Source organism: Lagopus muta, chromosome 5 (assembly GCF_023343835.1).
Source record: "Lagopus muta isolate bLagMut1 chromosome 5, bLagMut1 primary, whole genome shotgun sequence".
NCBI lineage: Eukaryota > Metazoa > Chordata > Aves > Galliformes > Phasianidae > Lagopus > Lagopus muta.
The window spans coordinates 31996876-32009773 of NC_064437.1; the positions used below are offsets into that span (position 1 = coordinate 31996876).

General features: G+C 40.7%; 1 protein-coding gene across 3 annotated transcripts in view; it reads left to right on the forward strand.

Annotated features, from left to right (window-relative positions):
• Positions 1-12898, forward strand: part of PRKG1 (protein kinase cGMP-dependent 1) — a 391794-nt gene that overhangs the window by 350332 nt on the left and 28564 nt on the right. For all 3 annotated transcript variants that reach the window (XM_048946671.1, XM_048946672.1, XM_048946674.1), the window contains one exon: positions 10365-10461. In XM_048946671.1, coding sequence (XP_048802628.1) covers positions 10365-10461 — 97 coding nt within the window. The remainder of the gene's footprint in view (positions 1-10364; positions 10462-12898) is intronic.

Sequence of the window (12898 nt, forward strand, 5' to 3'; positions counted from 1 at the left end):
AGCAGAATTAACTGTAATTTGTGCAATGTAAAGCTGTCATTAGACTGAATTTTCCTTGAGATCACATCCCACTTTCCTAGGAAGTGCTTTCTTGGCCGTGGCTGTTCCACAGTGACTCTGATACATTGCCTTTAACTTTAGTGTTTGGCTGTGATGCATGATGACACGTTTGGACCAAGCTTGGCAGTTGGGGTTCACTGACTATAAAAAGTTCAGTTTGGATTTTAATGTGAAATGCTTTTTTTTCCGGAGAGCTTCCAAGCATGGTGTTTTCCAAAGGGGAAAAAAAAAAAAAAAAAGAAAAAGATACATCTGTAGATATCTCCTCAAAAGTAAGTAAGAGGGGTGAAAAGAAAAACCATTCATGCAGCCTTCTGTCTACAGATCCAAAAAACAAAAAACTGAATTCAGAACTAATGAAGAAGTAACAAGTTTGTCTCCTTCTTTACCATAACCCTGCTCTTCTAAATCATTGAAGGATAGTTGTCAGCGGAGAGAAGCAACCATTCATGGGAAGTTCATTTTTCACTGCCTTTATATTACTTTAGAAATTCACGTTTGAGTGCTACAAAATAATTTGGTATTACTCTTTGCACCAAAGTTGTAGCTGGCTTAGCTGGTGAATTTGGGAATTTCAGTCTGAATTTGATCTCAGGACTGATCTGTGACTTAGGAAAAGTAAACCAGGAATTAATATGTTATGAGCAAAAGTCCTGGCCAGCTTACAGTGAACTGCATTGGACTCAAGCCATGTCAGCCTGCAACGGGATGTTAGAAATTGTGCTGCAACTTGCCAGCATAAATTGAATATTTTATTTAAAAAAGTTGCTTATTCACAGTGGTGTGAGAAAAGTTCCAAGAAGGCCATTAATGGCATAAAAGGCATAAAAGGCATAATGCATCAGGGTGCTGGAATAGCAAAGATTTAAAAAGCCAGCTGAAGTGCATTGGGCTTTCAGTTTATTCTCATCAGCCAGACAGAAGGGTTTTCTCTTTGCAGTGTATGTATCATGGAGCACAATAAACATTTCTTTGCAATTTGTTCTTAACTCCACCACACTTGTAATGAGCACAGCTGTGTAAAACGCCAACAACAGCTTTCTTAGGAGTTAGCTAAGCTTTCTTAGGAGTCTTAGGAGGGGATGGGATGGCCACGACATGAAACTCAGTGCAATGCCATGAGCTAAGGCATATAATATCTACCTTTGTCCAGTTGGAGTGTTGGAGGTACAATTCAATGTTTGAAGCACAAAGAAAATGTTGGTTTTCCTTAGAGTTTTGTTTCCTGTGGCATTTCAGGTGGTGCTGTTGCTGCCTGTCTCGGAATTGGAGAAGGTTGTCCGTGTTTTCCTTTTCTACTGCTAACCCCCAGCTTAATCCAGCCTGCCATACACAGTAGCGCTGTCAGTGCTGTGCCCAGATACAGATGCAATGGCACAGAGCACATCATAGAACTGTTTCTTTGCTCTCTAGCTAGCAACACCCAGAATTCGGGGTTTTTTTGTTTGATTGTTTGCTTGTTTTTAAGAAGAAAAAGAAAAAAGAAACCAGTCCCCTTGCACAATGCCTTTTAATACTGTACAGAGCAGGAAACACCACCAAAGGAAGGAATACTCCATTTCCTCCCTCAACCCCTTTTAACTAAAATTGAGCAAAGTTCTGGTTTTGTAAGTCTATACTGTTTGAACTATTTCAGGATGTTCTTGATATTAGGAATATTACAAAAGTGGAAATGGTATACTTTCCAAAACAGGACACTGAATGAGTTTTGTTGGAAGCATCGGACTGTTTCTTTAGAGAAAAAAAAGAGAACCACGTGGATCCAGAAGATAAAATGCACATTTTGGTGATGTGTAGGTAACACTGATACAGTTGGGAAATGGAGCCCAGGCTGATGTAATACCCACCTGGGTTCAGCAGGGCGTTTGCAAAGCAGTGCAGGTAATTTGGGTGGGCACACTATGGGCACAGCAGTGCTCTATGTTGCTGCTTTGCTTCCCACTGCCTGCACATGTGGTGGGAGTTCAGAGCTCAGCACAGCAAGCAGATAGGCTGGCAGTGATCTGAGCTTGTTGGTGAATTTTCAAGCAAAACTCAGATACCTCTTTGGGTTTTTACCTTCACCTTCCTTTGAATTCCACTGAGAACCGAGGACTCGGTTCCCTAAAAAGCACCCCGATAATCTTGTGCTCTGTTGAAAGAATTCTCCTTCACATGCAGCGTTATCAACCCCCACTCAGCTGATGGTTTATGTGCCAGTCGAAAGTCATGCATTTATTCTTTTGGAAACAGACCTGTGAGTTTTCTCAGCTGTTTGCAGACCCAGACCAATGCCAAGAACTGTCAGATTTCTCGTGCCTGTGATGCAGGCATCAAGAAAAGGAGATGTTTTGAGGACTGCTAGATGTATGCAACTGCTTCAGTTCAGGCTTTTATACTGCAATCAGACATTTGCCATGAGTTTTTATTAGCAGGTATTTCTTCTTTTTTTCTGTTTAACAGAGAAAAAATAAATCCTGTTAATTATTGATACAGAAACTCTGCTTATGCAAACTGTTTCATCAGAATGGCAAGAGAAGAAATCGTGTTTGGTTCATCCAAGGAAATTTTTGCTTCTTTCCGGCATATGAGTGAATAATACTGTGTAGTAATAACAGGAAGCAGGCAATCAAAATACACCCACGTTCATAAGAGATTGTTGCATCTGCTAGAGAAGAGAAGTGGGGGGTTTTCTCATCAAGTTAATTGTGAGCGTAGACACATATGCATGTGTAGATGCACTTTAAAGAAGTGATGCATTGCCCCATATTACAAGAGGATGGGTTCCTTCAACAGATGTATGGAAAACTGTAAAATTTGGTCTGCAGGGTTTTTTTTCTAATGAAGTTCTTCTGTGCATGTCCTGTGTTCAGATAAGGTCCCACTGCAGTGCTCATGCTTGTGCTAGGCAGAAGGCACAGAAACTAATGGGCATAATTTGTTTAAGAAGATATTACCAAGCTTTTGTCACATTTAGGAATTCAGCAATATTAGCTTCAAAGTTAAGATTTTGTAAAGAGCTGGGGTGATGAGAAAGTCTTTATCAACTGTTGTAACTGACTGTATTTGAGTACATTCAATTACATTTCTCAGGGAAATTGGCCTCTGCGTGACAGAAAGTCTTTAAAACCCCATAATTCAAACAAATCTCTTATTTGCTTAACTGTTGAAACAACTCACAATGAGCATAGCTTAATAAACACTGTGTTCACCTTGCAGAGTTCTAATTGAAAAGTAACGCGCTTTTAAACAGGGGGAAGATCATTTCTCTGGTAGTTTATTAACTTTATGTTTTTAATTTCAGATCTCCTTCCCCTTCCAGAGGAAGTTAGAGATGCCATAGCTTTAATGTCTGTTTTAGCTGCAACTCAAACGCTCACTTTCTGTAAGAAAATCTAAACCAGGAGGTATGCTATTTCTCCTGATTTGAAAGTCATTAAAGGCAAGTACACTGCAAGTTCAAGTGCTGGTAGGTCAAAGAGAAATTCACAGCCCGGACATCATGAACTTGAAAAGAAAGACCACCTTTCTTTTCAATGCAATTGTCCATGCAGCTGCAGCTTCCAATTGCATGGTCGTCCCTAGCACATTGCTTTTAAAAATCCAAATGAAATCTCTCTGATTTGGATTTTCACTCAAAGGTATAAGACAGAAAGAAGTGGTAGCAGCTAAATCAGGAATTAAAGCCACTGCACTGCTGACCACAGACAGGTGGTCTGGAAGAAGGAGACCTGAACTAAGGAGAAGATATGTTACCATTATCATACTTTTTCCTTATATCTGCCTTTCTACAGGTGACTTGCCTCTGACGATTTGCTGCCCTCCACCAAGGAGGAGCAAGGAGGAAAATATTGTATTGATCTTCAGTCTTCAATTTTTTTCTAATTGCAAACAACATCGAAAAAGTAAAAGTTTTATTTCTACCTACATGTATCTGTAGATATATGTAGATAGATCTACATCTCCAAGTATCCTTAGACAGATAGTTATACAACTTCATGTATCTGTAGGTAGATAGATACCTTTTACTTTTTCAGAGTTGTTTGCAATTAGAAGAAAAAAAAAAACAGAAGAGTGGAAGATCAGTGTTTTTATTCCGTGCTCTCACCTGATGGAGGGCAGTAAATCCTCAGCTGCAAGAAAATCCTCACCCTAACAGGTCAAAATCTGTAGATAACACCCATCCCTTCCAGGAATGGGTTAACATTAGGTTAGCAAATACTGTGCAGAAAGTAATTATGGACATACTAACCTGCCTCAGCCCTGTGTCTCTGTGAAAGAGCAGAAAGTCCCTTTTGGGGTTAGGATGATGGCACGTCAGTGCCCCTGGCTAATGTTGCTGCTGATGGAACAAGCCACAGTCGTTTGGTGCTGGTACTTTTATCCAACAGCTTGGTGTCTCTGATCAGTGTCTTCCTGCTTTCACTGTTCATAGAGATGTCCTGGTACAATTTTGTGATTATGTATTTGTGAACGAGCTAATAAATTGCAATAATGAGTTGGAGTTTGAAATGAATTCAGCTTTTCTGTAATGTTACGTGACCAACGGTAAAGTAGGTAAGAAGCCAGTCTTCTTCTTGCTATTTTTGTTCTTACTGATCACAAGACGTGTCTGAAAGGGACATTTGAAAGCAAAGAGGTGCTTTGCATGTCATGAGAGGGACAGACAACTGATGCAAGAGGAAGAAACACCAAACATAGATGTTTCCCGCACAGAGGGAAGGAGGGGATTCAGGAAATACTTATTCTCTGCTACTGTTGCCTTGTAGTTTTGGGATGAGCATCTCCCTTTTGCGCACTGTAAGCCTGCTCTGCAGCTTGTGGGATCAGCCAGACTGCAGTTTGCCCACCAGGGTTCTAAGTTTATACCCTTGGTCTGGGGTTTGTCCAAGGGCATCTCCCCACCCAAGCACGTGCTGACTCCAATGGAGCTGCATCTTGATCAGACTCTGGAACAGAAGTGTTTTGCACAGGGGTGGGACTCTGAGATGAGGAGTGGCAGCACCATAAAGGGATAGAGATTTGCTCTCAATGCCTCTCCAGAATTTGCTTTCAGGCATTTCCAGGCTCTGGATCTTGCTGATTGTGTAAAATACAGTGTCGCTGTGCCATGCTTCTGTCTGTGGTTAATCCTCTGAGCCCCACACAAACAGGGCATAGCTGAAGGTAAGGATCACATGGAAACGCATGAGGTGCTTTTTATTGCTCTTTCACCCATATGACCATTCATAGACCTCCTGTTCTCCCAAATCACTCAAGAATGCCTGCTTTTTGAAACAATCATAGCAGGCAGACAAAGGGCTGGCCAGGGAGGGCTTGGGAGGTGTAGGACCATTTGCCACATCTACTCTCCCTCGCATGGCTTTCAGACACAAAGCCTCCTTGTTACATGAATCCGATCCATATCTTCTGCCACTCTTCATTCATGTTTGGAATTGCATCCCTCTTAATAGGATTAATCTCTCCAGAATTTTTTCCTTGACTTCAGGATAGCGGTCAGCCAAACAGCAGCTGGATGCCACAAGTAGTCCCAGGTTGGTTATTTTGCCAAGTGCTAAAACGTGTATGTTCAGGAGTACAGAAAGAAATAGTGACAGCAGTGACAATTTGAGGCTTTTTGAGTTTTTGTCTTTCATAGAATCATAGAATCACAAGTGCAGCATCAGTTGAAGCAGAATGGTAGAAAGAAAGTAGCCATATTGCAAGAATGATGTGGAGATGCGCTGAGATAGAACTCTAATTTAGCAGACACCAAAGTACAGCTTGCTTTTGTGAGACTTTTTCCCCCACCCCACTTGTGGCTCTCAGGCTCACTGGACATGTGCTTTCTAGCAGGATGGAGCTGATCATTGCTATACAACCTTTGCAACTCAGGTTATTCAGGTCTTTGCAGAGATTCTGTATTTCTGTTTGCAAAAGAGCATTGCCTCTATGATGGGTGCTACAGAAACTGGACCAACAAAACTGAGTATAAGGCCAACAAAATAGCTGTTAAATGAACAAGTGTCTCAGTGAGGAAGGCTCCAAAATCCTGATTTTTATCCAACCAAAATTACTATGTTTGCTTATGGAGAAGCTGGTGGTTGGTTCCCATTTGGTTACAATTTACATCTAGCTGGCAGCACGCAGGTGGAGAGAAGCCAACTTTTATATCAAGATGACTGTTTGGTAACAGATGTCTAATGTTTCCCAACACATTTAGTTCATGTGATAGGAATCATGAGCTGGTTTAGTAAAGCTGAGCAGTTGGGTGATTACAAACCTTTGCACCCATCATTTTCTCCTCTGTTCTTTTTAGCTGCCTAGTTATGATGCTTCTGTTTTGTTTTGTTTTGTTTTGTTTTGTTTTGTTTATTTATACTTTTAGGAAGGAGAGCTTAAAATGTATTTTAAAGTAATCATTGTCCTGTGAAGCAATTGCTTATTTAAATGGTTGGAAATTTCCAGCAGTGCAGAAAGCCACGTTTTCCTCTCCTGCTCTGCATAACAGGCACTGCCTAAAAGCTTCGGCTGTGGCACCAGTGCTGCTTTTTCAAAGTAAAGGACATGTGGGCAACGGTATTTACTCATGATCTGCCTGTGAACTCTGCTTTCTCACATGGCTGTCCATGCTGAAGATGAGCCAACATCAAGTCCTTTTAATCAGTGTAAGGGTATTTGTATTACTGGGAGAAAAATAGTGGTCCCACACCCCAGCTCTTCCATAGGAGAATGTCAGTTCTCATTGCAGACTATTGTTTGAATGAGATTTCAGTAGTTACCACTGTCATTCAGATTTGCAGGAAACCTTGCAGAAGAGCTTGGTGGACTTAGCATGATGCTCACATGTGACCTCACTGTGATCACTTCCTCCTCTCAGCTGTTCTCAATTCCCAGTGGGAAAGATACTTCTCCTGTTAACTGCAGGAGCAAACTGTGAGCCTTGGTCAGACTAGTTCCATAGAGTAGGTTACAAAACACTGTTATGTTACACAGAAGAGCCCCATTAAGAGTGGGAGCTGATACCTTGCTCTTCCGAAAATCACAGCCTTAATTTTAAATGCTCTTTACTAAAGGAGAGCAGGCACTTGGCAAAGATACTGTGAAACACAGATTTTTTGTTATTCCTTGCTATTTGGATCATGTTCTGTTTTGGCAAGTTCTCCATATCTGGTTTTTTTTGTGTGTGTTTTTGTGTGTATGTGTGCAATTAATGTAGGAATTTAAATTAGGAATGTTTTCCATCACCAACTCATCCAGAGATCAAAAAAACATTTTTTTTTTCTCTCTGGCAAATTTCGAATTACCTTTATGTGGCTGATTATTTAGAATATTTAGAATGAGCCTTGCTCATTAGACTTCTGAGTACCAGATGGGAAGAGACATGGCATCTGCAAAGCAGTGCCCAGAGTGAATATGCCCTGACCTGACACACAGATATTTTTCCCACAAAATGCTGTGTTATTTCCCTATTGGCTTGCAGGTGTGGTCAGACCTTCTCTGCCATTCATGCTATCTCTATTATGTTCCCAGGGAATATGCCAAACATCCTCTGAATGTAGCAGATCTGAGCATATTCCTATAGACACACCAATATTTTTGGGGAATTTCTGTATTTCTTTGCACTGCTCTCCCAGTGTAGGTTAAAATTAAGATATCCCTTATATATTTTCCTAGATTTTTATAAAGGGCATGCCTCAAAGCCCTTGTAGTTTTTGTTTAGAGAGTGATGTGCTCAAATGAACAAAGTTGAAATATGACAGTTGAACACATATTCTAAGTTTTAGGATGTGGATTATGCTCTGCTGTGTCACTTACTTAATGACTTGAGGATATTCAAACTTGGAAACTAATTATTTAAGGGACTGAAGAGATTTACTCCTAAGCTTTCCATGACTGACGTATGTCAGTCCGGTTTATTAATCTCTAGGAGTTTGATTTGAAAGGGGACTTTAACCTTTGTTGCTGGGGATAAAACAGAATTCAGCTGTGACTGCCATTAGTAAGCGTGTGAAGGGCTTGCATGCTTGATTTCACACTTTTTTTTTCACGGTGTATTTTTTGAATTTCTTTTGTTTCCAAGACACCTAGAAAACTGCGTCCAATTTGTTTTGTAGGCTTCACTGCCTTGGCATTTCCAGAGGAACTGGTGAAACTTGCAGGGACTGGAGCTAGCATCCTGCTTGCCCTGCCAGTACAGGGGCACATTTCACCTACTTTTGTCCTATAATGTCACATGATGTGTGTTGTGCATCATCTTCATATAGCCATTACTCAGGATAATTTTCCTCCTTCCTTCCTGTATTTGGAGACCCTAGCCCTTCTGATATGCTGCTGTTTTGCATGTGCCGTCTTCTCCTTGCTCAGCGTTGAGCAATCCTCACGGCTTGTCCAGCAGAGAAGAGGGGATCGCTGGTTCCCTGCCTCCCTGAGCACGAAGGATGCTTTCCTCTAGCATCCCAAGCCTTGAGCAAATTTAGCACTGCTTTTTGGACAAGTAGTTTTGCCTCAGTTGTTCTGCTGTTGAATGGAAATTTTCCAAGCTGGGATTTCATCTTTCTAGCAATTATAAATCATTAGAAGTATTTAACTGGTCATGAAAGCAAAAGATACTCATACACTATCTGTACATTCATCATGAAAATTAGATCCGATCTCATTGCACTGTCACCCCTAAAATGATGTCTTTTGTGATTTAGAAGGGAACGTACCAATGTGTCTTTCACTCAGCAGTGCTTCATTCAGCTCTGGGTTTAACACGCACGCACCTGATGATCAGAGTGAAGTGATCAATAAACAGCCGTGGCACTCAAGGTTATCCCAAGTTCATAGCGGGCTGGGAGCTGATTACTTTCCAAAATCAGATGCGGTCAGGCTGCTGTGGTCACAGGAGCAAGGTCACTGAGGGGATCTGGTGACAGTATAAATAATAAAGCAGAGCTTATCTAGTTTGTTGACAGTACCCCACCCCCCAGGATAAAACTGTGCTCTTATTGCATTGTTTTTCAGGCTTTTCTGTGTGATCTCTCACCTTCTGTGACACCTCTCTTCATTCTTCTCTTTTACCACAAATATGTTTACCACTTTCTCCCCCAGTGCCATTTCAGATGTAAATAGAATAAAGAAGTTGTTTAGAAGGGAGTTAAGTCAGCAAATCAATGCCATCCCATTACTGAATTAGATCAGAGGCAGGCATGATGGATCAAATACATTAAAAAGACAGGTAGCTCATGGCTAACCCTATGATATTTTATCTTTGCTCTGGCATTTATCATGCTCAAATGAAGCGTTTGGCTGAAACAGTGGATTACGACCTGTTTGTTAATTGCAAGATAATATGCTAAAGACAAACACCGAAAGCTGAATTTGTAAGCCCCTTTCCACCTTCCATGCCTCTCTTCATGATACCATCAGTGCTCTTTTCCCATACAAGTCTGTGTCACTGATAAGCCAAAGGTTGTACATGCCCGGGGACTCCTCCGGCTGCTGAATGTCAAACTTTATGGAGTGGGAGGATCATCCATTTCCCTTCCGAGCTTTTCTAAAAATACCACAAACCTTGACAAGGAGCTATTTTTGAGGAATCATATTCATGAGGATAGTCATGGGAAGCTTATTTTGGCAGGCTTGCATGTGTTGCATTTGCATGCTTCCCTAGTTAAGAACTTCGTGAACTTCAGTTACGAGCCAGTTGCACATGAGCTAAAGAGAGAGCATCTGGATTTTGGGACCTCTGGGCTGGAATTTCTACTCCAAGTTGAGCTTATAGGAGGAAAAGAAGTGAAGATATCCTTGTAGGAATGTTAATATGTGACTGAAGTCATTCATTTCAGGCATTTGCACACCAGCCCTCAGCTTATCGGATCTGATTTCATAAAACCTGGCTGTGATTTCTCTCCAGGGACCTTAATGATCTTGCCACTTTCAATAAACATTTATAGAAAGTACTGCCGGCCTGTGGATAAGAGAAACTCGTACAAGAGACTTTTCTTCCAAAAATACTCAAAAAAAAAAAAAAAGCCAACCTTCTTTTTGCCAGAAGATCAATAGAAAATGTCAAAATGTAGTGTTTCTTGGGTAGCTGGAGCTGAATTACAGTACCAGATATGTGCATTGTAGGCATGCAGTAGGTACGTTTGCTTCTCGCACTTTGCAAACCGTGCAAATTGGAGTTATGCTCTAATTGGGACCAGTGAAATGATGAGCGTGAATCAAACTCTAAGAGATAAGATGGAAATAAAGCAGGTAAAGACTGTTCCCCACTCTTGCCATGCGGGTACAGTATTGCGCAGTACTCATGTTTGCACCTCTAAGAAATTTCCATTTTTTCGCATAAAAAAATCCAGATATGAAGCCGAAGCTGCCTTCTTCGCCAACCTGAAACTGTCTGATTTCAACATCATTGACACCCTTGGAGTCGGAGGTTTCGGACGAGTTGAACTGGTAGGTAACCTTTTCTTCTCTGAACTGTGTGTGTCTGGAACCTGTATTGTGTTATGAGTGCTTTTTTTGCTCTTCATTATTACACCAGAATTCCTGGAAGAGAAGTATGTGACAGGATTCTGTGTTTTCTAATGGTTGAAGAATGCTGCATCATATTTCTGGGTAGATACAATTGAATGAACAAACAGTCTGCAGTAATTGTGAAAAATCTATATGCTCATTTTAGGAGAGAGGGATACTTTTCTCTCCAAGTGATCATACATTGAAGCAGAACTGTTTATGACATTGACTGCCATTTAACAAGAACCTAGTCATACATTTAACAAGTCATACAATGTTAAAATTGAAAGAGAAACCTAAAATCTTATGTAGCCAAAACTGAAATAATTGTTTGATGTTCCTCTGAGCAGTTTCTAATTGAGGTCTAGATGTAGATCTACAAAAGCTGTAGCTTCAATATCTGAACTGTAATAACAACTCATAGAAAAATGTTCTCTGCTGACTTTTGGTGGAAAGGCAAAAACTGAGCTTGCTTTTTTGCTCTGCTTGGATTTAGATCTATCCAGTTCATTAAAGCAAAGTCTGAGCAAGAGGAGACCAGAAAGGCAGCCGCTATGTGCCCACTTGTAATCTAACATAAAAACAAAAATTTATTATAGAAAGAAGGAGCTTAGTTTACGTCAGCGTGCTAACCAAGGAGGAGTTTCTGATACTGAATGCCAGTACCGTGTGTTAGGATCTCCTGTAAGTTAGAGGCAGAAAAGTGAGCAGTTATTGCTACCATCACAAAATTCACTGGAAATCCTTGCTCTGCAATTGTATGGGAGCCTGAAGCACTTTTTAATGTTATGCCCATAATGCTGAGATCTGGAAAACCTGCAAAATAAGTGTTTTGGTAATTACTCCTGATGTGATGGGTAAATTCTATGTTAAAAGTCCAACTCAGTCTTCTGTGTGATTAATTTCTAACTTTTCCTATTTGATTTTATGTAAAACAATGCAGAAGAGAGGACATCAGTGAGAGCTTTGATTTCTCCCTTTTTCCTTTATTCTGTGTTTATTGATTTAATATTAACAACTGTTTTTTGGAAGGCAATGACCAGAGCTCATGCCCTTTCCCTGCTCCTTCTGTAGTCATCTGCTGCCAAGGCCACTTCAGAACAGGAGTTTAATTCAGGTTGCTCTGAACCTTCCTCCTGAAGGCCCTTCCACATCATAAAGCTCAGGAGATTTGTTTCCTAAGTTAGCAACACCATCAGCTTCTCAACCCCACTTAACCTGTAGCAAGGGACCCGATGCTGTGGGGCTTGTTCTGCAGCTTGGGAAGGAGCTTGCTAGGTTTATTTTCATTTCTAACTTTTATTTTGGAGGTGTATTGTCAAGCTTTGAGTACGTCAGGGGAGGATGTGTGAGGTTGTTATCACGAGGGGTTGCTCCAGGAACCCTAAAGCCACACAGATGTGAAAACTGGACTGTGTTATTGGTGGTCATGAGTCCTCTACCTTGGGCTACAGTCAGAATTTGTAAGCTCCAAATTTGTAAGCTCTAAGATGCTGACAAAAAGTAAATAAGATGAATGTAATAATGAACATGTTGTCAATTCAGCTTACCAAATCAGAATCTGGTGGAAATACTTACATTTTCAGATATTTCCAAATATCAGAAGCCCCCAAGAAGCCCTAACACCACCTACAAGATGGGAAAATGGGAGAAAAATTCCCATCACCTTTGTAGGAGTTTTTAAGGTTGAGTTAACCATCCCTTCACCTTGCTCTTAGAAGCAGGGGAATGCTATTAGGTCATTTTCTGGGCAAATTATAAGTACACCAGTGAATCAGACAGAGCCTCCAGCCTTCTCATCAGCTTAAAGCACTCCCCTTATTGGTCTCCTGTTGTCACTTTGTTGGTAGCACTGAAGTTGCTTACGCGGAGTGGTGACAGTTGTTCCCTGCATTGTGATCCTACCACGTGCAGGAGAGGACAGAAATAGAAGAGTTTTCCTTTGGGAAAGGTGTTTTAGTATTCAAGAGAAAGGAGATGGGGAAGAGGAAGATGTGAAAGAATCAAAGGGCTTCTGTGGGTACTGCTCCTGTAGTGATGTGATAAAAACATACACTTAGTCACTAGGAGCGACAGCATGGAGAGAGAACCTTAGATTACAGTTAGTGAGATTTCGGTTACTCAGGAAAAAAGATGGATTACATCACTAAGCAGTCCTATCCTTCTGCTAAAGAGACTGTAGCTGTTCCTAATTAATAGTGAATTACACACAGAAGGATGAAAATATTGAAAAGCTTAACTTAATGCTCTGGATTTCATTATTTTTCTTCATTACCAAGAAAAGCTATTTTAATACTCTCTTGGCTTTAAAAAACTAATTGCCTTTCCAAATTACTGTTTCAGTGCTGACTACTGGAAAGTGAGGTCATCATGTTAT